The 27,258-nt window shown below is 33.9% G+C and overlaps 3 protein-coding genes across 15 annotated transcripts in view; 2 read left to right on the top strand and 1 right to left on the bottom strand.

Moving 5' to 3' along the window:
- The window catches only part of LOC125668022 (neurocalcin), a 36,897-nt gene extending 31,186 nt beyond the window's left edge, over positions 1-5,711 (top strand). For all 8 annotated transcript variants that reach the window (XM_048901754.2, XM_048901752.2, XM_048901757.2 and 5 more), the window contains one exon: positions 1,493-5,711. In XM_048901754.2, coding sequence (XP_048757711.1) covers positions 1,493-1,690 — 198 coding nt within the window. In that variant the 3' untranslated portion in view covers positions 1,691-5,711. The remainder of the gene's footprint in view (positions 1-1,492) is intronic.
- Positions 5,712-7,533: 1,822 nt separating this feature from the next.
- LOC125668021 (CAP-Gly domain-containing linker protein 3-like) lies at positions 7,534-23,866 on the top strand. Of its 3 annotated transcripts, none has more exons than XM_048901750.2 (13): positions 7,534-7,661; positions 14,772-15,036; positions 15,558-15,813; positions 16,544-16,687; positions 16,820-17,019; positions 17,268-17,403; positions 18,343-18,483; positions 18,756-18,878; positions 19,181-19,304; positions 20,908-20,993; positions 21,128-21,176; positions 22,272-22,396; positions 23,143-23,866. In XM_048901750.2, the coding sequence occupies exons 1-13, from the start codon at positions 7,624-7,626 to the stop codon at positions 23,379-23,381; spliced, it is 1,926 nt and encodes a 641-aa protein (XP_048757707.1). In that variant the 5' UTR covers positions 7,534-7,623; the 3' UTR covers positions 23,382-23,866. The 3 variants fall into 3 exon arrangements, with proteins under 3 accessions (XP_048757707.1, XP_048757708.1, XP_048757706.1); XM_048901751.2 differs by lacking the exon at positions 7,534-7,661 and adding an exon at positions 9,344-10,515; XM_048901749.2 differs by lacking the exon at positions 7,534-7,661 and adding an exon at positions 12,345-12,409.
- Positions 23,867-24,566: 700 nt separating this feature from the next.
- LOC125668019 (cadherin-23-like) overlaps positions 24,567-27,258 on the bottom strand; it is a 45,492-nt gene continuing 42,800 nt past the window's right edge. For 3 of the 4 annotated variants that reach the window (XM_056163811.1, XM_056163810.1, XM_056163809.1), the window contains one exon: positions 24,567-26,650. In XM_056163811.1, coding sequence (XP_056019786.1) covers positions 26,398-26,650 — 253 coding nt within the window. In that variant the 3' untranslated portion in view covers positions 24,567-26,397. The remainder of the gene's footprint in view (positions 26,651-27,258) is intronic. The other variant, XR_008802638.1, reaches the window with a different exon arrangement.

The following is a 27,258-nucleotide window of genomic DNA, read 5'->3' as shown; positions in this document are numbered from 1 at the left end:
AGATTTCATTTTTTGAAGGTGAAATGGTGAAAAACATTAGTGTGAAACATGATAAGCATGATGACAGAAAAAAGAAGTTGTATTTTTCATTAACAAATGATTTAGCTTTGAAATATGAGAAATACTGTCTGGTTTCTCATCTGTGATGTATTCCGATGCCAAAGCCCAGAAAGACAATAATGAATGGGTGGAAGTCGATTTCATTGTCATTGACTGGAAGAGGAATTTACTCGTATAGCGACCTTACTAGGTTTTAGGTGAAGTGCCACAATTAGTTTTACGTATGCATGGCATTTTCAGCCGTAGCAATGAGGGCTTTTTGTATTGTGCTTGTGCTTACCATGATACAGGACCAGTGATTTAAAGGTCATATTATATCCGAAAGACCCGTGACTCATTTCAAAAGGTCATATCATATCCGAAAGACCTGTGACTTTCATTTCTAGAGGTCATGTTATATCCGAAAGACCCATGACTTTCATTTCTAGAGGTCATGTTATATCCGAAAGACCTGTAACTTTCATTTCTAGAGGTCATATCATATCTGAAAGACCAGTGACTTTCATTTCTAGAGGTCATGTTATATCCGAAAGACCCGTGACTTTCATTTTTAAAGGTCATATCATATCCGAAAGACCTGGTTATTGCATTTCTAAAGATCATATTGTATAACAGGTTTATTTCATGATAATCCAATTTTCGCTTTCTTTACGAGTATTTTTAAATCGCAAACAATTCAAATTTACACCAATTGTGTACCATATCTTACCAGATAAGAATGACTTAGTGAGTACAAACTCACCGCCTTGGGTGCAGTACTAATTATCTTAGACGGTGGTCAGGCAGTATCACTCTGTACACTCACCTGTTTGACTTGTTGAGTTTTAACACACCTTACAGTAATGTCTGTTCTGTACAAAACTGAAACCTGTCAATCAATTTGTAACTTTAAAATTCAACTTGGAGAATTGCAAACAGAGAACTATGCAAATAATAGATAGCATTGTTTTTGGATATTTGTGCAAAATTTGTAATACACAAAAAAAACCATTATTCGGTATAATATCCGAAGACCCCAGACTCTCATTTCTAATACCAGGTGCTGGGCTGAGGAACAGTCAGACTCGCTACGTACGTTAAAATGTTTTAAGTGTGATGCAGCATTGGGAAAATCGAACTCGGGCCTCACGGTAGTAAAGCAAGTGCCCTGACCACTAGACTAAAACAACTGGTCAAGCAATTTGGCCTGGATTTCTTGAAAAAATATGAAACTTAAGTTTGAGTTTTCTTTTATTTGAGCGGTCAAAATTCAAGCAAAATCTCAGACTTAAGTATAATTTTCGACTTGAGTTTCTTTCGAGAAATCCAGGCCAGAAAGCTGTATGACGTTGTTACAAGCAGGGATTCGAGGCCTGTACTTACACCCAAAGAGAGATATCAGTACTAGGTATGTGACAAATGAATTAATATGTATTTCTCATTTTGCTGACAGGCTATTTACAAGATGGTGGGAACGGTTATGAAGATGCCAGAGGATGAGGCCACACCTGAAAAGAGGACAGAGAAGATTTTCCGACAGATGGACAAGAATCTTGATGGACAGCTGTCATTGACAGAATTTATCGAGGGAGCAAAAAGCGATCCTTCCATTGTTCGTCTTTTACAGTGTGACCCGGGTTCTCAAGGATGAAGAATGATTTGTTTTTAGTAACAGTTTCTTCATGTAAATATAAAGTTGGACAAACATTCTTCTTCATGGGATTCTCCTTATTTTCATCCATGCATTTATTTGTACATAGATATATATATATATACAAAACTGTATACCAATTTTTTGTTTATTATTTTTTTTAGAGAACTATGATATCTTTATTTGGATATATATATGTGTATTTAATGTTACCAATTTAATGTATCAAATTTCTGAACTTTTGCCCCCCCCCCCCCTTTTTGACATGCCTTTATTTTTCTTTTCGATGTACGATACACGTGTTTCAGCTAGCTTTGACATACCTTTTTTTTCTTTTCGATGTACGGTACATGTGTTTTGACTAGCTTTGAGAAAGGTATATGTAACCGAGCGTAGAATGTAAATTTTATTTCATGAAGAAGAATTCATCTAGACGGATAGATTGGTTATTCCTTCTCGCTGGGTTTCTATTCAGTTCAAATATGAATCAGTAGATTAACTGCATAACGCTGACCAAGTAATTCTTCGGGAAGATATATAGGTCAGTGTGGCTGCACCCTGATTATAGAATGTTGCATTTTGAGGTTAACTCTGGTCGCTTAAGGCTGGAGAATATGGTGTTCTGTAACGGATTTTAATTTCACTATATCTATACACAGAGCTCATAGACGAGATAGTTTGTCTGATTGTCAGCAGTCTCAAAATTAGAGCATCTAATAAAAGGATTTAAAGGATAAAATATGCTGTGTCATTCATGACTACATATTTTAGTTTTAAATGTTATGGACATATGCGATGTTTCTCAATAATAGGTAATTTTTCATTACATTCATGTACAATTCACTTGCATTTTATCTCGTTTCTACAAAAAATCTTCGGGTATATTTACCACGTCTGTTTTAAATTGATTGATTGCAGTTTTTCGCCGTTTTTGCAATATTTCAGCCATATTACGGCAGGTGTCTGTTTTAGAATTAGCATATTTTGATAGTTCCTGGTTATTTCTAGTAAAATTTTAAAGTCAGCTCTTAAATGGACATTACCATAGCAAAGATGGAGAGAGAAATCTTTGGAACAATTGGGAATGGAACCCGGGACCCTTGCAATTACTAGTTAGGTGATCTAACCACTGAACTACCCAGGCCGAACTACAAATTACAAATTATGGTAATATTACTATAAATAATGATATAAAATTTCAACATATTTCAGAAATCATGCAAGAACTCTTCATATCCAAGAGATGAAAAAATGATTTTGGAGAGAAAAATGTCCGAAACATCGCGTATGTCCTTATGTAACTTCTTAATGATCCTTTGAGCTTATGGATTGGATAGTCAGTTTTACTGCAGTGTTATATAATCTGACGTCTCTTGAAAACTTGCACACTTCCTAGACGATCTGTGAGCTGTTGTTTAAATTGTCCCTCGTGTGGTGTTGTCTATTGTTGAACAACAGACTTATTGTGTTATACAGCTGACAGAGGTTAACATGAAGTCCTGAAGTCCATTAAAATCATTTGATATTACTTTGGCTCTTTTGACTAGTGTTATTTTTATAATATTTTAGGGACCACTTTACACTCATTTTTCTGATTTTTATTTATTTATTTTTTTCATTATTGAATATCAGTGCAGTACATGTCTGCAGCCAGCTTTTCGAAGAAAGAAGAATTGTCATCCATGACTGTGTGCTCAAGCATGCAACATGCAATGTCCTATTCAACTGAAAGGTGTTGGAATCATTACTGATTATCAATTTTTTGCTGCAAAATTTTCATTTGAAAAGAGTTTATGTACCGTACATCTGTGTATTAGAGCTGTTTGAAATTCATGTGAACATTTTAAGTTCTCAAAAGCTTAAACCTAAATACATACTTAGAATGTGTATACACATGGCAAAAGATTTTTTTGTCGGATTTTTAAAATTATGTTGTAGATGTACTTTGTGTTTTTTAAATTTTTTTTTAAAAACTGGTATGCATTTGCATGTGGGTAGATTTTTGAACCTGTTACTGCAAGAACTAAAGCACACCTCCATGTTAAAAAATCTAGACATTGTCCTTGAACATGTCAACAAAGTTCTTCAACACTTTGAATACCTCTGTATTATAGAAAACAAAGAATATTTTCATTGTATTTTTATTAATAGTGTATTGATTTTATCCTAATATTACCGGTACTTGTAGGAGATTTTTTTTTATTTGTGCGTTTTTGCATTGCTGGCTGTTAAATGTCTGTAATGGATCCAATGCAAAGCAAGAAAGAAATGATAAAGACTAACAGTAGTCTAATATTTGCAGTATTTTGACAGTACAAGGTGCAGTGTTATGTCAATATACTGTATGTTTTCTATGTAAATACATAAGAATATCGTCCCACCTCAAAAGTTTTATTTTTTCATTGTATCTTTTTTCCCAATCATATTATTTATATAATACTCCTTGAGTTTCACGTGCATGGCCTGTCATTATTAATTTTACCTGTTAATTAACACACATCATTGCGTGTTGAAGATGACTGCTTCTTGATCATTACATACAGAGTCAGTATTGTAATTTCAAAATAGGTAGAACTGAAACAGCTGCTCATACAGGAAAATGCCCACATACACATTTCAGTGTGTGAGTAGATATCATTGTTATTGAAAGTCTTATTAAATCCGGTTTGTAAATTATGGTAGTTTTAGTAGATTTTTCATGGTATCATCTTCCAATGTATTTGTCAGAATTTTCAGGTTATTTCAATTTATATTGAACAATTTTATTATTGTAGGTTGTAGAGTGATCTCCCTTTAAAGATTAGCCTGAAAAAAATCATATGCTTGTCCTAGTATTAAACTGTAATAGGATATACTTTAAGTTAATTTTTTAGCAGAATGAGTGAACTTCTTACTAATTTCAACAGGAGTCCCATATTTCTTCCAAATCAAACTCTATCTAGTCAGTCAGCAATTTACAAGTAGGTGTAGAAAATAATCCGTTTATTTATCACGTATGAACAAGCCATTCTGTACACACTCTCTTACTGCAATGTTGTGAAGCTGTTACTAAATAGAAGATGCACATTTTCTATGTGATAATGTATGGGAAAATCTGAAAAGTAGCTACCATGCATTTGCAAGACAGACGTTCTTATATAGAGTGTGTGCTTAAATCATATTGTACACTGTATAAATGTAATTGCTAGAAAACACAAGAACCAAGCAAAATAGTATAAAGGACTGACCAATGAAAGGCTCTCCGTCCAAGATTTTTGAAGATGTATCACCCAGTGATAGGGTTCCCTATTTCTAAAACTTCAAACGTGTACTAGGAAAGTGCTGTGTGGCTAGAACTTAATTCCAGTATATCCATTTTTACCACTTTATGTAAATTTCCAACCAAGGAGATATTGTACAAAAATCACAGAATGTCTTAACAAGAAAGGTCATGCCTCGGTGGTTTGCTTCAAATGAATACATTATACATGTATGCTTTTGTGTTTTGAATGATTGGGACTACTAAAGTAACAAAATTCTTGAACTGTAAGCACACATATATGTAGTGGCATAGAATATTCTTCTTGTAGAAATGCATGGATCACCATTCAGTGCTCTGAAGGTACAAAAATTTACAAATTCTCTGAATAACATCAAAATGACCACCCCCCTATCCTGTATGTATTCCATGTTGTATGAAGAAGAATCCATCATTTTGATTTTGAAACTTCTTTATGGACAAGAAAGTAAGAAAAAAATTTTTTTTGGGTTAGATTTTGGGTGATACAGTATGCAGATTCGAAAGTACAATTTATGATATACATATAAATGTAGTTGTGTATTTTCTGAAGTCATTTTAAAATGCATTGTTTTTTGTAACATGTCAAGACTAGAATAAATCAAATGTTATATATATGTAGCCATGGTGTGAAATTGTACATAAGAACAATATATAGATATGTGTTAACACGAGCACAGTCAGGACACAGATTTATGTCATTTTGGTAGTATCTTATGACAATAAATCTTTTTTTTCTCCTCACAGTAAGTTGATTGTTTGATTTTCCAGGTTTATAGTTTGTAGTGTTGAATCATTTACTGCAGACTTGTCATGGTTTATTATTGAAATAGTGTTAGATCACTCATGTACTACCATGTCAGAATTGTCAAACATGCGGGGGATGGATGGGAGTGGCAGGAAGGGTAAAAGGAAAGGGGAAGGAGGGCAGAAGAAGAAGGAGGGGGGGGGAGATACCCCCCCCCTTTCCATCACCCACCAACCCATACATGCACTTAAAGCATTTTTCTCCTGCTGTCACAGATGGCCAGAAAACCAGATGATTTTGGCTTAACTCTCCTCTAGATGAAGCCATTGTTTAAGCCCTCTCCAGAGCTATGTGTGGGTTGTGATCGTATGAAGCAAAGATTATTTGTGGGCTTTCCCCTCAGGTGAATCCACTCAGCAGATCTAGCAAAGATGGCAGGCATTTTGAGCTGTTTAGTCTGGGACTGGTCACTGCACTACTGGAGAAAATATTACTGTAACAGCAGAATCTCCTATCAGGTGCTCTTCCTTGTGCACTCTTTGGTCACTAGCACAGGTAATTATATCACTTGAGTTTGAATTTACTATTAAAGAGTAAATTAGAACCCAAGCGATACAATTGCCTGTGGTCACCAGCAATTGACTGCTAGGATCATAAGTAACATGGATGAAAAAGCCAGTGTCTTTTCACTTTGTAATACAACTTTCTACTACCTAATAGAATACCACATTTAATGGATACTGTGCAAATGCAGGTGAGAAAAAGAAAATGGAAAGGTTTGGAAATTGATATCTGAAGAAATGGTCTGTTTGTGGCAATTTAGAGGTAGACATGCAAGTTGTGATGTGCTGGTTATGATCACAGTTGCTAGCTTTGTTCTTTGTGTCATTTGTAAATTTTGGGGAGTCTTTACGACCAGGGATGATGGGAGTAGATATGTTTCATTGATCTTGCTGGTCACACACTATGAGATGTTATCTAGAACAGTTATTTTTGGAGCTACAGCCTTAGCACAAAATTTTTACTTAAAACCCACAATTTCACATGTCAAAATGAATGTGATTTCTTTACATTCTTAAGAAGGTATACTACATGAATTTATAATGGCTGACTTCCTTTTGAAACATGAATGGAAATATAAATATTAGCAATATCTATCTATTCTGTTTAGATTCATTCACTTAGCTGAGTAGGTTAGCATGTTGGCTGCTGAACTATAGATTTCGGGTTCGAGTCTAATATATGGGTTTTTAGATTTTTTCAAATTATTTTCTACTAAAACCGATTATTGACTAAATTTTTGCTAATTTCTATTTACTTCAAAGTGTATTTTTTTTACTAAATAATTTTTAAAATTTACCTTAATTGGTTAAAAAATGCAATTTTAGTACAAAGAAATCTGTGGGGGGGGGGGGGGGGGGGGGGGGGGAGGGACTGAACACCTGGCTAGACTCCAATCCACAATCTACAATTCAGCAGTCAACATGTTAACTTACTGAGCTATCCAATTAAATTTGAAAAGGAACATACAAGCAATGCTGATTTTCATATTTTGAATCAAGTTTCAATAGGAAGTCGGCCATTATGAAAAATGTGTTATTCCTCCTTAAACTGCATTATATGTAGATAGTTGAGTTAGCATTGAAAAATTTCAATCATTAGCATCGTGTATGAAAAAAAAAAAAGAATTAGAAATTGGTCTGATTTCATTTCTTAGATATCCTGTTACAAAATGTGTGTGTGGGGAATCGGTCGAATGCGATTCCCATGTACGAAAGTGTATATCCATTTTACGAACGACTTATTTTGTTTTAATGTTATCTTTTTTACCTCTATGTATAAGAGAGTTCCATAAGAAGAAAGGATTGAGAATAAAAATGAAAAATTGAAAATGTTTCGCCAAATTAAATGCAAACGAGTACTCTGATTGATATTTTCAAAGACAGGTTAGTTTTCACTTCAGAATGAATTGTTTTAAACACACTTTATGTCACCGATTTACTCCAGTATCAAAGATTTCCGTGTTTTAAAGTTTCCCCCTCATTCACTCTGATATGACAAAACCTTAACAGACTACTTAGTCGGTTACTCCGTTGATTTTATTTGTCCTTGGGTTTTTTGTAAATTTTGCAGTACATGTTTTCATTATTGTTGTCATCAAGAGGAAAAAAATATTTTGTGGCGTCCTCTTTGTTTACTTACTACTAAGTATTTTTATTTATGCAGTGCTGCTGATGTCGATTGGACAAAATTCGAAAAGAAAGTTTTTTTTCAAGTTGATGTTTCCAAGATACATGAAAGATATTTTAAAAAGAATCATGTTGATAATTAAGCACTTGTAAGTAAGACAATAGGTACATAGTTACTCAAATGTTTGTATCCAGATGTCAAATTCTCTATACATAGGTAATTTCTGTAGAAATTGGAGATAGGAAAGACCAAATGTAAATAACCTCCATGTTCCCACAGAAATGAGTGCATAAGATAATTGTGGATCAACTGGCACAATATTTTTTGTTGTAAAATACCTTTGATTTGGTTTTAATCTGCTACACAATTTTCATTCTTCAATTTTAATAAAGAAATATAATATCCTGACAAAAGTTTTACTGAGTATTGAGAACAAACACTGTAAACCTGATAAACAAGGAGGGCATGCGATTATATGAAGTGTATCGGTATCCATCAACAATGCCTCTTGGATATCAACTGAAATAAAATTTTATAATTTGACATTAAAGTTATGATAGAGTATTAATTGCTGTCCATAAAAGTGTACAGTGATATATCAAATCTGATATTTTGACAGTATCAAAACACATTATCATTTCAATATGTATTTCCTTTAACTTCATATGATATGAATCCAACATATTATATGAAACCAACATATTATTATCCATTTGAACTGTATGGTTAAATCTTCATGTATAATATTTACTTTTTAATCAATGTATTCATTATAGAAAGATTAATCAAACAATATACATGCTCCAGAAATTTTGAGGGTGTAATTTGAATTGAGCTATGTTTTGGATAAGGTGGAATAAACATTTTCACCAATTATGGGATAATGTAAACTTCTATTAAGGAAGAAAAGAGTCATAGAATGTAATTACAAATTTCTATATATATTATATAATATTTCTACATATTCACATAGGTTGATTAACAATCCTTATATGCTTATACCGCAGGCACTTATATCGCTTGGGGCCTAATTACCATATACTTTTATATATATATATATAGTAATTAGGCCCCAAGCGATATAAGTGCCTGTGTCTTATACTCAAAGGATAATGCACATCATGCTAGTACATGAGATTCTTTGAACACATAAGTAAATTAAATGCTCCCAAGAGGTTTTTCAATAGAATTTTTAGCAAACAGTCCATAAACAATATAGATCTTATATGGTATAAAACAAATGCTCACAAAATGCTATCTTTAGACTTTTTCCTCCTTTCTATGCATTCTGAGAATGTTAATTGATTGTCTAGTTTTGTAACATGTTTTCACAATTGTCAAATGGGTCAAGCAAGGTGGGACTATTCAAATGAATTAACCAACCTGCTGAGTCCTGCTTGGAATATAATGACATAAATTTTGAAATGATTTAATTTCTTTTTAATGGGTGTCCATTTATTGGAGTGATTTCCAGGAGAGTTTTACTTAAGTGATATTTTTGTTAACAAATAAAGTGCAAGTATTTTATTATTATTTTTAATCTTGTCTACTTCATCGGCAGTAGAAATAAGTCCATATAGTCGACTCATTTGTTTTAGATTATGGTATGTGATGTACTGGTACTCAGGTGTCATTCAGGACTGGGAACCAGATAACTCAGCCAGTGGGGGTCAAATAACTTTATCATTGGGAAAAACACGAAACTGGAAATTCAGTGATCCTGGGTTTGAATTATGGTCTAGTCCACCATGCCCCCCCCCCCCCCCCATTTTCTTCATTAGTACTCTCTAGCACTGTACACCAAACTATAGCAATAAATCAAACCAAGTTGTGATAACATATCATTGCATGTAAAGTGTTAGATTGCATCACAAAAACAAGAGTACTACTGAATAATCAGATCACAGAATACATGCAAGACCCATTGATGTTTGCCCAAAGGTCTTAAGTACTCTAAGTTTGATTTGTCCAAGTGGTTATAGAAAAACAGTAGTTGAGAGATAACAAATTCGGTGTGTGACTGTTATCTTTACACATCCTCTATAGATGTCACATGGAAGTGACTGAACACATGTTGCACAAAAAGCAGCTTAGTATTAAATGACTTACCCATATATCTATACTCAACACTGTTAGCTGTAACCAGATCTAAGCCGTCTATTGTCATTTGAGTAGCGTACGACTAGTGCAGATTAGAACTTTTCTGTCAGAAACTTGACTTTTGAGAATTAAGACCGTCAATATTATGGCTACAGCAAAATTAATAACTGTGTTAGAGATGGAACAAATACAAGCAAGATAAATAAATCTATTTACAAACCTGGATATTAAAGGAAGTCTTAAAGAGACTGGGATGGATATTAGCTGATGACTTGAAAATAGCGTGTTACATATATTTCTAATAACGAGTTGGTTAGCACTGTTTCCTGTGTATGTAAGTAACTAGAATTTTCCTTCAGTGTCGGATCAAGAGATTTCAGGATGTGAGTTCTTACTATGGCCCCGGAACATTGGCCTTTTCTCTTCCTGTCGTGTCTATGTCACAAATTCACATCAACTTCCTGTGAAAATGTTATGCCATTCTGTTTTACACGGCTAGGATTATTGTTGGTAAGTTTCTTTAATGATGTGTCTTTTGTGTGGTAGTCGGATAACCTACATATTTTGTTTCTTTGTGTTTTTTTTGGGTTGAATGGGCAGTTCAGTTTGTACAAGTACCTCATTATGGAAGACTCCACCATTAAATATGTGTAACAATTAAATATATGTGAGTTTGTTTCTATTTCAATACGTAGGGATTTCTTGTATTTCCTGGCCATACATTGTCTTGTGTTCATTAATTTGTTCAATCAGTGATAGACAACTCAGAAAGGAAGAAGTAGAATTAAATACAACCCATTGCTGAACGTAACATTAGTAACTTCTAGGCAGATTTAGTAAGTAGACTGTTCAAGCTGAAAGTTTATGTAGGTTTGGTCTTTGGGATTCTTTAAGACAAAGGGTGTTTGAATGGATGGCGAGATAGAAGGGGGGGGGGGGGTTATGTCATGCACATGTAACATCTTTGAAGCTATTTTGATCCCATATGTGTAATCCTACAAGTGATAGATAACTCACCTGTAGTTAAATGTCATATACTGAGTGCAGACTTTGTTCAAGTACCATTTGGCATGGCCATAGTCACAGTGTCAAATCTAATCATTGAGAGTTTCACACAGATTTTTACAGTATACATATTAAGCAGTGTACACCATTATATTTGTTATCAAACTAAGATAACATGTAAATGACAGACAATTTATCAGAGCTTTACCCCTATTTGGGGACAGACTTCTTGAGAATGGCCATAAAAGGTAGCTTTAATGGCTTCTGTCCTGGAGTCTCTAAGCATTTCTGAGATTTTTGGCCTCATGGATTGAAATGATTTACTGTCTCCGGAGTGAGCCACACTGTTTCAACAATGCTGTAATTAGCTGCGCATTGGAAAGATTTCTATCTAGGTGGCACTTAAGTTTGCAAATCATGGTTATTTAAACTTAATTTGTACAGCCCATATTAAATCTGAGTGTAAGAACTGGTTCATCCTTTTGTATTGTTGTCACCGAGTAGACTAGGAACTACATGTATGTATCATAGAGCTTTCTGTAGTAGTAAATGTTTCTCGCATTTAGATATATTTGTCGGCTAGATGTTAGTTTTTTTCCTTTGTGTGCTCTGTAATGCAATTTCTGCTTTTATTTATAATAATTTAACTAAGTGCATCCAACTTTCTGTCCATGCATTGGACTAAAATGATGGATGCAATTACTTAAAGCTGGCCATGTATTTCTGAGGAATGGTTAAAGGAGAGAAGGTGATCAGGTCAAAGGTTGCAGAATTAGATTTCCCAAAATTAGGTTTGATCCAATAGTAAATGCATACAATCTCTGGGCTTTTTGTTCCTTCAGTGTTGTTGAACAATAAGATGTGATAATTAGATTATAACCCACAAGGTCACTGGATAAGCAGAATTGTCTAGTAGTCACAATGGGGGTTGTGCTGAGGATTTAATTTTGTCATGGTGTTTATTAAATCATTCGTCCTATTGTTCTCCCCTCCAGATATACTGTTGTTTACCGACTCCAATTTTATCGACCAGCATTGGACCAATTCCAATAGAGTTGTAGGCCCTAATCACCTAATTCCTGCAAGTTACTGCAGTCTAAAGAATTTTTAATTAGATCATTACTAAGGTATTTTCCCCCCTCCATTCAATATTTTGCCTGCAACAATAATGACCAGTTTTTTTTTAAAGTAAAAGATTAATTTTTTCACATGGTCAGAAAAGAACTGTTTTAAATACCAAAGCAGGATTAACATTACGTACGATAGTCATAGAGCAGACCACATATATATTTTTTATCCTGATTTGTGTAAACAAATGGAGGAAATTCTAGGTTAATTTTTGACCCAGTATGAGATCTAGACCTAACTTTTCCGGACCACTACTGTGTGAGCGATGCAGGTACAGCTACAGCTATTTCTTACTTGTATTGAGATCAGTTTTTAGCTCAAAGGCTGAAGTATTTTGTCTTCTACCTCTTCATTTACAACGGTGCTATATTTTCATGTTGATAGATTTCACATATTTTTCTGAAACGTACGCACGTGAACTTCCATTGGTGTTTAATGCGATCTGAATGAAGCCTTGCACCATTGTCAGAATTAGGAGATAGATATTTAAAGTATATATTATCATGGTATATATTAGAATTCAGTTTTATTTTTGAATTGGGTGATGTTAGTTGTATTATTATCTGATTATGGCCATTAAGAAAATCAGCTGCACAAGTTTTTGACGTATTTACAGAAGGAGGTTCTATTTTCATTCACATTCATCTGATGTTGACGTCTTTTGTGTGTTTTTTTGAATAAGTTCAAGTGGGATTAAGACACGGTTAATTTTGATTAAAATGCATTCCTTTGTGGATAATATAGAGTTACATTTTACAGTTTCAATAATTCATGAGATCACTTGGATAGTGGTTTTAGCTGTCTACAGTTTGCGTTTTCAATGCCCATAGTTGCCTTCATGAACTAATATAGATTGAATATCAATTATTCAGAATTGGGACTTATAACTAAATCTGGTAAGAGTAATTCTTAGTGTAGAAAGGTTATTAGGATTGAGTGGTGACATTATCACTCAGAAAAATGGAGAACTTTTACAAAGCTGTGAATTTTCAAGCTTCGTTGTAAAGTTGAATGACTCGTTATATCTTCACTCCATAAATTCCATTGATTTTGGCTTCCCCCGAGGTTTTGTAATTTTAATGCATTTTTACTGGAGGATGTTATATGGGCCATTGACACTTGATACAGCACAAGATCGTCAAAATGTTTCACTGGTATTAATATAGATGTCGTCATAAGGACCGGTATCATGTCAGCATATTCATTTGTGTTAAGTTTATCTTGATGGTTTGTTGGCATTTAACTTATTTTGCAGTATTCATATTTTAAAAAATCTATTTTTTTTTTTTTTACATGAACAGTAACATGTGACTTCGGAAAATAATTTTATTTTTGGAAGACTAGATTTTGTGTATGGGTGTGTCAATTTCTTTTAAGATAGTCGTAAAATCAACAAATATTAAAGGCAGATGTGTGAAATTGATTGTGAATTTCACATTCAAGTATTCTGTAAATATGATTACATGTATATGATAAAAAGAATTATTTATACCAAGATCACTATATTTCAAGTGTAATAGTTTCTTTTTTAACATATGTTTATTGATATTTTTTAAATTTGCTGAAGCAGTTGAAAAACCATTAAGCCGACAGCTATATTCACATTGTCAATTTTAAGTCATCATGCGTGTCAGCTGGGCTGGATACAATTTTACAACAGCTGTGTAAGAAAAAGAAAAATATTATTTATACAATTTATGTAATTACAGTGTATTCAAAACCAATTCGTCAATTCATTAATTATTTTTCTTAAAATTTTCTGAATGATAAACTGAATGGGCTTGAAAAATAGGTATTTTACAAATATTGAACCAAGAGTCAGTGTTGTGACATCTTTTGACTTGATAAATTTCTGAATGGTTAGGTAATGTGATTTAATACAATTATAGTGACAGATAACATCAAATATTGTCTGATAAATCAATTTATCAGAATTATTAGAGGGTCATGTGTATTCGATTATTGATTATAACCATAATATCAAAATACAATAAAGTGCACAATTTTTCCAGGGGTTATTTAAACTGAATTTTCTGTGAAATTATTTTTTGCACACTGCTGTATGGTTTAGCTCTTAGGTTTTTTTGGGGGATAGTTTGGTTTCAAACATTGTAGGGACTCGTCTTTTTATTTTGGTAGCCAAACCAAGCAGAATAATCTCTGAATTTATTTTGTAAAGTACTTTGTTTTTAATTATTGAAAGAAACAAATTGATCATCTCAGGAAGAATGATAACCGGTTGATTTCAGATTACAATATATGATTGGAACATCAAGAGTGACAAAGTTTAATGGGTTACACTTAAACAGAAATATGATTTTTTTTAAATTCTGCATTGCAAGTTTGTGGGTAGTAAGCACAGGTATTGATATATTTGATAAAAATAAAAAAAGGTAAATAGTTTGCGGACATTAACTAGTTGGCCTGTTCAAACTTTCTGGTTTGTGTGATTAAATAAGTATTGTACATTTCTTCCCTATGAAAAATGAAATATGAAGGAAACTTTTAATTTGGTCTGTTGCTTTAAAATTACATCAGTTTAAATGAAAATTTAAATGACTAATCATTGTTTTTTAAAGTGAATTCCACTGAGACTTGTGAAGTATACAAAACTTTTATTTGCATATTTTCAGAATGACACTAGAGGAGGAGAAAGACACTTCCCCCATACCAACTCGCAACTACCACCCTGAGCGAGAGAAACCAATGATCCACCCCTGTGTTGATCCGCCTGTGTGTGAGAGCTGTCAGAAACTAGAACTCTCTTTCTTTGACCCAGAATGTCCAGGATGTAGGGCGATTCTGGAAAACCCGAACACCACCGTGCCAGAAATATTCTCAGTCCTCCGTCAGTGGACGCCACAAACTCAGCAAAATTTAGATTTATTAATAGATGAGGTGAGGATTGGACCATAATGGTTTATTTCATGTTCAGAAGACTCAATGTATTGACTGATTTTAATTTCATTACATAGTGAAGGGTCTACATGGCATATCAGTTTTCATTTGAAACAGTTCCGTTACCAAATAATGCTACATTTTGACAACATAAACTTCAAACCGTTAAAATACTGCTGCAAGTTTTGCAGGGAAAGATACAAGAAAACATGAATTTATGAATCGCTGATTGACAGAATTTCAGATTTGTCTTTTCAACTTGTAAGATGAGAAAGTGAAAATAGCAAACAGTGACCACTCCCATGAATACCATAAAGAATATAAAACTGAGAGTAGGGCAAACGTAAAAGATAAAATACATATAATGAGTGTTATCTAAGATTCCATTTTGTATTGTGAAGCTTTCTGTTGCAGATATCTTAGTTATTTCTTTGACATGACTTTTATACATGTTGTATAAGTTGTTACAATATATCAATTTTGCAATGACTGGTTAATATCTAAGAAAAAACTCGTTACAGATTTTAAAACGTGGTGCTCACATTAATGACCGAGATGGTCTCACAGACATGACCTTATTACACTATGCAAGTAAATCAGGGGCTGCTGGGATTGGAGATGCTGAATTAGCATGCCGAATGGTGACCATGCTTCTAGCTCAGGGAGCAGATCCAAATATTCGTTGTCGCTGGACTAACATGACCTCACTTCACTATGCAGCCTATTTTGATGTTGTCCCTGTGATCAAAGTTCTACTCAAGCACACAAAAGCCTTAGGTAAGTTGTACTCAAGCACACAAAAGCCTTAGGCAAGTTGTACTCAAGCACACAAAGACTTTAGGTAAGTTGTACTCAAGCACACAAAGGCTGTAGGTAAGTTGTACTCAAGCACACAAAGGCTGTAGGTAAGTTGCAGAAAAACTCAGTGTAGTGAAAGGATACACACAGTGGCATTAAAGAGGTACTCTACATCATCATAATGGCTGACTTCGATATTAGCAATATTTGACTTTTCCTTTTCAATTTAAATACCGAGCTGAGTAGCTCAGTAGGTTAGAATACGACTGCTGAACTTTAGGTCGCAGGTTCGAGTCCAGCAGATATTGACAGTGTTGGTGTTTACATGCTGGCTTTGTTCTACAGATATTGACAGTGTTAGTGTTTACATGCTGGCTTTGTTTTACAGATATTGAGAGTGTTTGTTAGTGTTTACATGCTGGCTTTGTTTTACAGATATTGACAGTGTTTGTTAGTGTTTACATGCTGGCTTTGTTTTACAGATATTGACAGTGTTTGTTAGTGTTTACATGCTGGCTTTGTTTTACAGATATTGACAGTGTTTGTTAGTGTTTACATGCTGGCTTTGTTTTACAGATATTGACAGTGTTTGTTAGTGTTTACATGTTGGCTTTGTTTTACAGATATTGACAGTGTTAGTGTTTACATGCTGGCTTTGTTTTACAGATATTGACAGTGTTAGTGTTTACATGCTGGCTTTGTTTTACAGATATTGACAGTGTTTGTTCCGAGTTTGATAATGGTTCTTCCCTACACATAGCTGCCTCAAATCTGGCGTATGAAGCTGTAAGGGTCCTTCTGCAAAATGGAGCTGATGCGTTATTCAAAGATGACCAAGGAAGAACAGCCTTAGGTATAATCTTAAGTGATAGCTTTGTATATTTCTCAGGTAAAATGGGTAGAAATCGTCATGTGTCAGAGAAAAAGAGATTGTTAATCAACATATTACTTAGATTACATTCTTCTAATTCTTTTCCCTTTATAGAGTGCATTCCTGACCCGTCCAATTTAGACTCGGACCCAGAGATGGCCAAAGTTGTGGTCAAGTTAAGAAAGACATTGCAGGAGGCCTGTCAGCCAGCACCCAGACAACCTCCTCCTAACTACGACCTTGTACAGAGCAAGGTCACGCTGCAGTCTCTGGGGCTGGCCCTCGGGGACAAAGTAATGGTTGGAGGTCTCAAGGTAAACCAATGAAGTTTACAGATTGGGAGTTTTATCATTTACATTTTAAATGAAGCACAGAAATAATTTTAATCACTTGATCAAATATTACGTATGAAAATATGCAAGGTCAAGAAATTGTATGTCTAGAAAAAGAAAATAAGGCAAAAGCCTCCTCTCGAAAGCACAAATCTGCCATTTTTATCTGTTGCCATCTTACCCTTACTTGAAGAATGGGGATTAAATTAATTGACGTTGTGATGTTACAGATAGGAACACTGCGATACTGTGGGCCAGCAGAGTTTGCAGCAGGAGTCTGGGCGGGGATAGAATTGGATGATGCTGGTGGGAAAAATGATGGCAGCATTGGTGGCATTTCATACTTCCAGTGTCCTAAAAACCATGGTAATTCAACAGCATGGATTTATATTTACTTCATCTTCATTAATAGCTGAGATTTAATTCAACAACATGGATTTATTTTTACTTCATCTTCATTAATAGCTGAGATTTGGTTGCTCTGTTTCACAGCCTTATACATGTACAGTGTTAACCCGAGGGAAATATATCCAAAGTGAAAGGGTATCTGTTAAATGTGATAATTTCAACACAGTCAGGTCATCAAGTATGATAGAAGCTTTTATGTTGTTCGATTTATTATTTATGATGCTCGAATTATTGCAAGAGAAACACAGATTTTCTTTAATGACAGTTTTCCCAATAATCTCTTGTTATCTATAATAATGATACACTATGCTACTGCCTGTCAATCTTTCCTGTGTTTTTATCAGGTAATCTGAATAATAATCCTTATTGTTCTACAAGTTATTAAATGTCAATACTTATCTTCTTGTCTCAGACCTGAAAATTATGCTTGTGCAGTTGCTATAATTGTGAGCACATGAAAAAGGTACAGACATGCACTAAAACACTGCCCAGAGTCACAGCTTTTTTAAGAAAACGGAATGATTAAGAGTGAAGAAATAATGCCAAAGGAAGATTATGATATGTGGATCTTGACCACATACGATGAATTGAAATATATCTTTATACATAGTAGTTTCAGAGGATTATTATTGCCAAAAAACATAATCATCTCCAAATTTAGTATTCTAGATTTGAGTCCACACATTCATTAAAAAGTAATGTCAGTTTTTCAGGACAAAGTAATTTAATGTGTGATAACAGATTACATGTTTTAACACACATTTATCATCCCCCCCCCTGATTTTTATGCTGGAGTGGTGACATTTTTACTCTCTCTCTCTCTCTCTCTCTCTCTCTATATATATATATATACCCTAGAGAGAGATATGTTGATTAACCAAATTCATAATTTTTCAGGTATATTTGCTCCGGTCAGTAAAATAGCCAAACCTGGCTCAGCGCCGCGACCACGATCTCCTGCTGTGTCACCTCATAAGTCCCCAGTTCAGAGGTCAGGGTCAGTCGATGTGTCAAATGTCAAGGCTAGAGTCGATACAGGTAAATATTATCAGATTAGTTGAATGAAAATTTCATTACACTGAGCGAAATAAGGTGGATCAAATTTTGATATACCAACGAAACCTCAAATTTTACTTCTTCTTTATGTGTGAATTTTAATTGTATCTCTGCTCAGTTACCCACATTCTCATAGATTGGGTTCCAAGTGTGCATGTTGGAAATCAGTTTTATTTTAAAAATTTGTTAATTATGATTTAATGTTTTACATTTTACTGCCATTTCAATCATGTTTCAAAATTAATCTATTCTAGGTCTCAAGGCAAGGACCAATTCCATTTCTAACTTAGCTGAGATGGAGACCGGGGAGAGGGTAATTGTAGCGGGGCAGAGGAAGGGCACGATCAGATTTGCTGGCAACACACAATTTGCACCTGGTATAAAGACACATCATACAACACAGTCCCAAAAACTTTTCTTTCACATTGCATTGACTGTTGTAATGAGGGGCATTCATCGTTTTGAATGTATCACCTATTTTTCTACATTCATTTCTTTGTAGCTATTTTTGTTCAGTGTGTGCTAACTGTTGTATGAGTTTCCCATTCAGTAGACTTGTAGGGACAGTGATCTTTTGAATTTTTTTTTCATAACAAAGATATTCAGTTTTTGTTGTAAATTATCAAAATTTAAAATTCTAGTGTTGAAAGTTTAATTTTGAGTTTACTCTGTTTTTCAGGCATTTGGTACGGCATCGAGTTGGACCGACCAGCGGGAAAGAACGATGGTTCTGTCAATGGCCATAGATATTTCACATGCAAGCCAAAACATGGCGTTTTTGCACCATTATCAAGGATTCAAAAGTAAGTCCGATTTTATGATATACAGCAACACCTGCATAGTCTGACCTTTAGGAGGTTAAGGTCATGTTGAATTAGACAGGATTTTATGATATACAGTAATACTTGCATAATCTGACCTTTGGGAGATTAAGGTCATGTTGAATTGCACAGGAACACAAAGCAAAGTATATTTTGTAAGGACAATATATTGTATAATGATGCTGAACAAAGTAAAATGTTACAAAGGACTATGTACATTGTATAATAACAGCCTTTTTGGGCCTCTGTAAAACTCAAAATTTTAATGCTTTGAAGGAAAAGTAAGTCTTCTTTTATAAAAGAGACTATGTCCAATGCAGTTTTATATGTTCTCTCTCAGATATTAACAGTTGTTTGGAGTATATAGTTCATAATGCATTAAAAGTGATGCAATTTCTCTTAATTTTACTCCAAGAGTGCGTTCGAGATCACCATCCTTCGTACAAGTACAAATTCCTGCTTATCCTAAATGCCGAATACGCAACCCAAGAACGGGTTTGAGGTGCAAGAACTCATACCACCTCTATAGGTAGTGTGGTCGAAGAGCAAGAACACATTCGTGCGCACATGTTCTCGTCGTTCGCGACCCTAAATAACGGAGCACGAGAACAACTGGAATTGTGATCTCGAACGCACTCCAATTTAGATTAAAAGCTAATTTTTGCGAGTGTTTTTCTCTAAAGAGATAGTAAAGGTCAATTTGAAGGAATTAAAATGTGTCCAAATGACTCATACAAGTCATTTTCTGTTTAAAATAACAAATTTAGGTATTTATCTGCATTAAAACGATTATAATCTTCAAATTATGTCCCTTGAATTTTTGCTTCCTGGACAAAAATTCAATCTGCTAATACAAGTTGGCTTCTAGTGTAACTTTTGACAAACATGCAGTCATTTAAAGTTGAAAAATATCATTCATATATCTTTTTAATTTATATTAAAAAGGAATAAGATAATTTAGGGTGAGAAAAAAATTTCCACCAAAATGAGCTTTACTATCTCTTTAAGGAAACTGTAGAGCGCAGCTTTGGTAAACAAATTTTCTGGTCATGTATGGAAAGATAAATCTGTGAAATAAAAAATATCAAAATTCTAAAAATGACAGGAAAACAATATCTATAAAGTCAAAACTCTGGTTCTACATCAGTTCCATCAAATTAAGAATTACAACTTGGCTACATTTGCAATCGTAAATACTCAAAATACACTAATTATGAAACAAAAGTAGGATGTCGATTTTGTTAGTCAAGTAGAGCCCTTATCACACACACACACACACACACACATATATATATATTATATATACCATATAATGGGTATTTTCTGCAATTGTCCATTTTTTGCATAGTTGAAATCCACAAAAATTACGATAGCAAAATATACATACATGTTCATAGGTACATATAGGTAGAATGCAGCTGCAGAAATTGGAAACGCTGAATATAATTTGTTACCATTTACGGATTAAATCGGAAAAATTTCCAAGAGCAGAAAATACTCGTATGGTATATCATTGTTCTTGTGAATTTGTATAAAATACAAAACCATGGTGCACAAGTAATACTAGACTAATACATTTTAATAGACTTGGAGACAGAAGGTTTAGCTCCAGCGAGTCCTTGGATGCCATCAGTTGGGGGGCTATCTCAGAGAGGGCTGACAAGCCGCAGTGTAAGTTTCATACTCCAGTCATTTTAATATCATCTTAATCCTCGGGGAAAAAAAATTCTCATTCTGTACCAGTTGAGAGTAAACAGAAATTTGCAGCACCTCTAGTAAACTATTTATATTGATTAATTTTACAGCAGCAGGAGTGAACTCAACACCTGGAAGAGCAAGAACACCTGTGAAAAGGTACGGATATACTGAGCATTAATCATACGAGGCTTAGATTATTTGTAACACCAGTTAGTTACAGATAAATAGAACTGATGCATTTTTATAATTTTTTTTTTATCGTTCCCACTCAGGAGCGAAGACCTTGAGTATTGTTGTCATACCTTTAGTTTTATTTGAATCAGAGACATTATATCTTATACATTTACGAAGTACAGACTATGTATCAACTTTTAAAAACAAAAGATGTTCTCAAATTGACAGTACCATGTCTCAGTGTACGGATAGGTTAAACACCTACTTAGAGAAAAGTAAACACTAAACAGAACACAGTAAATTGCCTGAAACGGACATTGTGGCTTTTTTCCCCTCTAGAATTCACACCTTGCTCAAATTGTCCAAGACGGACCTTCCAAATGAATTACCTTCTGAATTTATGAAACAAGTTTCAATGCATTTTTTGTAGAATAAGTAAAACACGTTCTTCTCATAACTTCAATGCAAGATTCAAGCCGTACTGTAATCAAAATTTTGTGAATTCCTATAATGGTGAATTATTTTTTTTAGGTAAATTCTTCAAAATGATATCGTGTTGAAAAAAATCGCACAATCCAATAATTAAATATAATCTAGGAAATATATATGTCAGATAGGGCCCCACACAGTCTATGACACACAATAATTTGAGATTCTCATGAAATTTAAAGGTTATGCTAAGATTAGGAAGAGGAAGAACCCTTTCAATTTTCAGATTTATCAGCTTTGTCATTACAGAGTTATGGGACTTAGATTTCTTTAAATATTAGTTAGATGACAGCACTTTCTCTGGCACATGAAATATCTGAGTTTTGAGAAAATTGAAGGGTGGATCACAGGCAATTATATCGCTTGGGTTCAAATTTACTATTAAAGAATTCGAACCCAAGTGATATAATTGCTGTGGGGTGGATTCAAACCATGTAGATTCAAACACCGACCAGATACACGTAGTTCAATGTAGGAGCACCTGATGGATAATATTCATTTCGGGGCTCTTTCTGATTTGTCAGTTTTCTAGTTTAAAAAGGAACTCCTGTAAAAAAAAATATCTAAGTATTTCTTTGTCTTTCTCAGACCAAAAAGTATGGGGCAGAGTTCAGTCAGGACACCAAATTCACAAAGTATTTCGCGAACTCCGGGATCCACCAACGATTTCAAGCTGGAAGTGGGAATGAGCGTGTTCTGCAATAATGAACTAGGTAAGATAAATGGCCTCGTGTTGCATTTGTAAATACATGTATGTCCAACTGCATTTTTATTTCAAATAACGGTTGTAATTTTACCGACTAATTTATCTTGCGTATTGAAAAAAAACTTTTGATGCTGGTTAATTTTACTATTTAGATATAATATTTTATAAGAAATAAAACGTAGATTGTAAACATATAAAAAATAAATTTCATTTCCCGAAAATACACGAGGGTATGAACTGTGATACTTCACGCTGGCGTACTTCATGACGTGCCAACAAGCTTCATAGAAGTTATGCAGGCGTGAAGTGTTGCACGCTGGCGTACTTCATGACGTGCTAACAAGCTTCATAGAAGTTATGCAGGCGTGAAGTGTTGCAGTTCATACCCTCGTGAATTTATAAAATCTACATTGTACACTCATTTCTGCTGGTTCTAATGGTTAATTGAAAGACATGTTTTATCGAGATTCATTTTTCACAACTGCTACATATTAATGAGGAAATGGCTGTAATTACAATTTGTAAAAATATCGAAGGCAAAAACATTGGAATGTAAATATTTACAGGTATTGCTACATTGGAATGTAAATATTTACAGGTACATGTATTGCTACATTGGAATGTAAATATTTACAGGTATTACTACATTGGAATGTAAATATTTACAGGTATTACTACATTGGAATGTAAATATTTACAGGTATTGCTACATTGGAATGTAAATATTTACAGGTATTGCTACATTTTCTTTAGGTGTTGTCAGATATATTGGTCCGGCTGAGTTTGGTGAAGGTGTCTGGGTGGGTGTAGAACTTCGAACAGCAAAGGGAAAGAATGACGGTAGTGTCCACGACAGACGGTACTTCACGTGTCGACCCGATCACGGGCTGCTTGTCAGACCTAGTAAAATTACTGTTCGAGGCATCAATGGTGCTAAATTAATAACGGACTACTATGGGTCAAAAGAGTCAAGTCCAATGGAAGACAAGTGATGTATTTCTTAGTATTTTCAACAAATGAAACAAGCGAGGACCAGTTTTATAAACCCTTAACCCTCACTATGCCTGTGATTAAAGATGCCATAAAATTATCGTGTTCGATCTAGAGAAATTGGGAGGCGGATCCAGTTGTGCGATATTCTGTACAGCTCGCTGCATTTCAAAACGCATGTAATTTACTGAGTAATGTTGCAAATTCAGAAATTTTTAAGCATATGCTTATTTATTTATTCTGGTTGATAGCCGATATCCAGTGTTGCTTTGAAAGTGTCCCTTTTTCTTGCAACTTTTGGGCACATGATCTCTTAGTCATAATATCATGATTGTTGATGACCAATTGTGTGGGTCATATATTATCACATGCTTTTTATTTTTTCTATGATAATGATTCAATGTGTCAAAGTTACTCAATGGAAATTCCATTATGCAAATCAAAGTTGTTAATATTTTATGCAAGAATTAAAATATTTTATGCTTAAGTTTTGTTTTTTGTTTTTATTATATCCCCCGAACGAAGTTCAGGGGGGTATATAGGAATCACTCTGTCTGTCTGTGCAGATTCGTGTCCGGGCCATGACTTCTTTGTTCTTTGACTTAGGCATACCATATTTGGCACACAGATGGATCACCATGAGACGATGTGTCGAGTACCTTCATGACCTCTATATGACCTTGACCTCAAGGTCAAAATTGATTATAGGGTTTTGACATAGTCATACCATAAGACATGGGTGTATCACCATGAGACTATGTGTCATGTACAATCATGACCTCTTTATGACCTTGACCTTTGATCTCAAGGTCAAAATTATAGGTTTATGCCATAGATTTGTGTTCAGACTATATCTTCCATTTTCTTCTACAAAGTCATATTTTTACACTCAGGAAAGAGGTAATTTATACCTATTAACAACACCCTTTGGGAGATTGGGGTAAGCGGGGGATATTCTTAGTGAGCATTGCTCACAGTACCTCTTGTTAATTTTGAATTGTTTTGATTTGTAGGTTGACTTTCCTGTTGTGTAATGATGATGTTGTTTACAATAATTTTAATCAATGAAAATTTCATTCATCAGAAAACTTGTAGTTATATCATAGTAATTTGTTCAATTCTGTAACAACATTCAAGAACAACCTTACATCACCAGGAAACTTCTCCCCCAAGAAATAAAAGGAATATTTGTCCTGCAAAATGTTAGCAATTTAATAAATAACATATAATGCAACATACATTTTGATTTCATCTGATAATACATGACACATTTCAGAAACCATACAACTCACAAAGTGACAAGACAGCAAACAATGGATTCCACTAAAATTTAAGACAAGACTTCAGAAAATTTTTGCATGCTTTATCCTTTTTTCCTGTCAAATAAAAGTTTTGTGAATTTTTACTTACACTTGCCATTCACATTCTTCAACCACTTATTGTACATCATAGTTAATGCACATGTATATGGCTTGCTTTCTGAATACCTTAGTTAAACAGATGTGAAAATTAAATTGAAAATATTAATTGCACTTTGTGAGCGAGGACTTCCTACTATGGCAAGAGTTGCTGAACTTCACACATTTGACAATAGATACAGGGATCAATTCAAACAAACATCAAATTTAGAACAATATAAAAACTATATAATCTAGTTTTCTATTTCTCTTATAACAACAACTGTACAAAATCTGACCTATCACAACCTCAAAATTGGTCCCTTAAATCATGTACATACTCAACATACAAATATCATAATATCAAAATACTGCTTCTCTAAAGCTAGCACATAAAAATGCCATATATTATAAAGTGGAACTTTTTTATAAAGAAAAACATGCATTTAGCGCATCTTCCATAAAATTGGGAACATAAATTTATCGAGAGCTAATTTTAGCGACTTTATAATTCCAAGAAAAATAATTATTACCTCAATACCCTCGCTAATGCCAAAATTCAATCCTTGCTAAAAATTCTGCTTATATGGTTTGCATTTTGTAAGTATCTGATGATTACTGATCTCTTCAACATAAGACTGATCATGAAATTCTGCTACAGTGCCATCATTTTTAGGCTACAGTCTGGATTAAAATGGTGGTCCATATTTCATACCCAACATCATTCAGTTGTAAAGTTTTCAGAGAATATATGCTTCATTATGATGATGATTTTCAACATAAAAAAAAGGAATATGAATTTATTTTACTTTACACATGGATTCAGATTGCGTAAATCACAAAAATATATTAGTTTTGGGGGGGGGCATCATGTAAGCGTATAAAAATACTGTGCTTGGAATTCATTATGCTTCATCATATAGTGGATAAAATACAGTTGCTCTAATTTTAAATTATAAATAAATTTTCAAAATTGAGTTGTTTAACGCCTGACCGGCATAGTGACAATTAGGGAGACATGTCATTCAGATTATCTGTTATACCCTAGAACTTTGTAACCATGAGAGTTTAGATGTCCAATATCATATATTCCTTGTGTAAAGGTAATTCAATCAATACCATTTTTCATGATGGAGTTGCAAGTTTTGGAGTTTAGCATCTTTGGTGCTGGGCCTCCTCAAGAAAATTTCTGTTTTACAAAGGTTACTAAAATCTATAGCGCAAAAAAAAATAAATGAAAATTTAAAAAAGAAAAAAAAAAAAAAGGGAATAAAATGTAGTCTGCACATTCAAAATAAAATTTCTGTTTACAAAGGTAAAACTAAAATCTGTAAAGCAAAAATGTAGTCTGCACAAGCAAATGAAATAAAGAAAATGAGGTAATTGTAGTTGTGTCATACTGTTGTATAAAATGCTTAACACAGATGTACAATAATCACATGTACATACATAATGTATTTACAAAACATAGATACAAAAATGCAACCTGCATCATTTACCACTCAGACGACACATGACAGAAATGGGACAAGAAATTCCTTGTCGTATCACACCATGCTTTGAATAATTTATAATATCACAATGAAATGGTGGAAATTCTCCATACTCTCACAAAACTTCGTTAAATGTCAGAAGCTTGCAAACCGTTAATCATATTTGGTTTTGGAGTATCTCCATTAAATGTTGAAAACAGTGGATTTCTGTGGCCATAGCCGTTTTCCTGGGAACTTATCACAGCACTGATATTTTTGACTGTTGCGTACTGAAGAGGGTCTATATGATTGTCGGATTTAAATGTCATGGACACCTCCTGTGTGTCCACTGTCTGGGGGACAGCAGCGTCCACTGCGTTGTTGTCCACGGAATCAGTGTCACTGAAATCAAATGACTCCGTCATCACTCCAGCATGTTTATACAAAATGTTCAAGACTATAAAACAGCAGGTTTAAAATGGTCAGAAAAGATAAATTTCAATGAAAGATACTGGCAAACATGAAATGACAAAGTCTTTCAACTGTCTAACATGACTATATATCCCACAGATGTCAAAAATTTATTTGATTTTGGAACACAAGTCCTTAACCTGTAAAATCTACTTAAAGAAATGGATTCACGATTTTCCCCAAAATTTTCTTTTTTACTTTTAATGATCAAAATCTACTGTCTAATGTGTTTAAAAGATTTAACCTAAAAATTATGGTTATACATGATCACAGAAGCTCATTTTAGAGAGTTTATTACATGTATTTGTTTTGTAAACAAAGATTGCGGTATGTTATTGTTTACGAAATTTTTAAAAGAAATGGATATCGATCCAAGTTTATCATATCTTTCACATTTCAAGCATTTTTGGGGTAAAATAAGTCATCTAAAAGTTAAAATTTGTGACTATGCAAAATCAAGATGCTTTATATTACAAAATCAATATTTCACTGGTTTGTTTGTATACATAAAAAGACTCTAGTCAGTCTTTGTTTACATA

Source organism: Ostrea edulis, chromosome 4 (assembly GCF_947568905.1).
Source record: "Ostrea edulis chromosome 4, xbOstEdul1.1, whole genome shotgun sequence".
NCBI classification, from domain to species: Eukaryota; Metazoa; Mollusca; class Bivalvia; order Ostreida; family Ostreidae; genus Ostrea; species Ostrea edulis.
The sequence above is the reverse complement of the archived record's forward strand: the minus strand, read 5'-3'. Positions and strand labels throughout refer to the sequence as shown.

What these genes read in the sequence shown, in the direction of transcription:
- LOC125668021 (XM_048901749.2), top strand. Translation starts at nt 12,360, where the DNA reads ATGAGATCTAGACCTAACTTTTCCGGACCACTACTGTGTGAGCGATGC. An exon ending in CAAGCACACAAAAGCCTTAG is followed by an intron (nt 15,814 to 16,543) that starts GTAAGTTGTACT and finishes TTTGTTTTACAG; the next exon opens with ATATTGACAGTGTTTGTTCC. An exon ending in CCAAGGAAGAACAGCCTTAG is followed by an intron (nt 16,688 to 16,819) that starts GTATAATCTTAA and finishes TTCCCTTTATAG; the next exon opens with AGTGCATTCCTGACCCGTCC.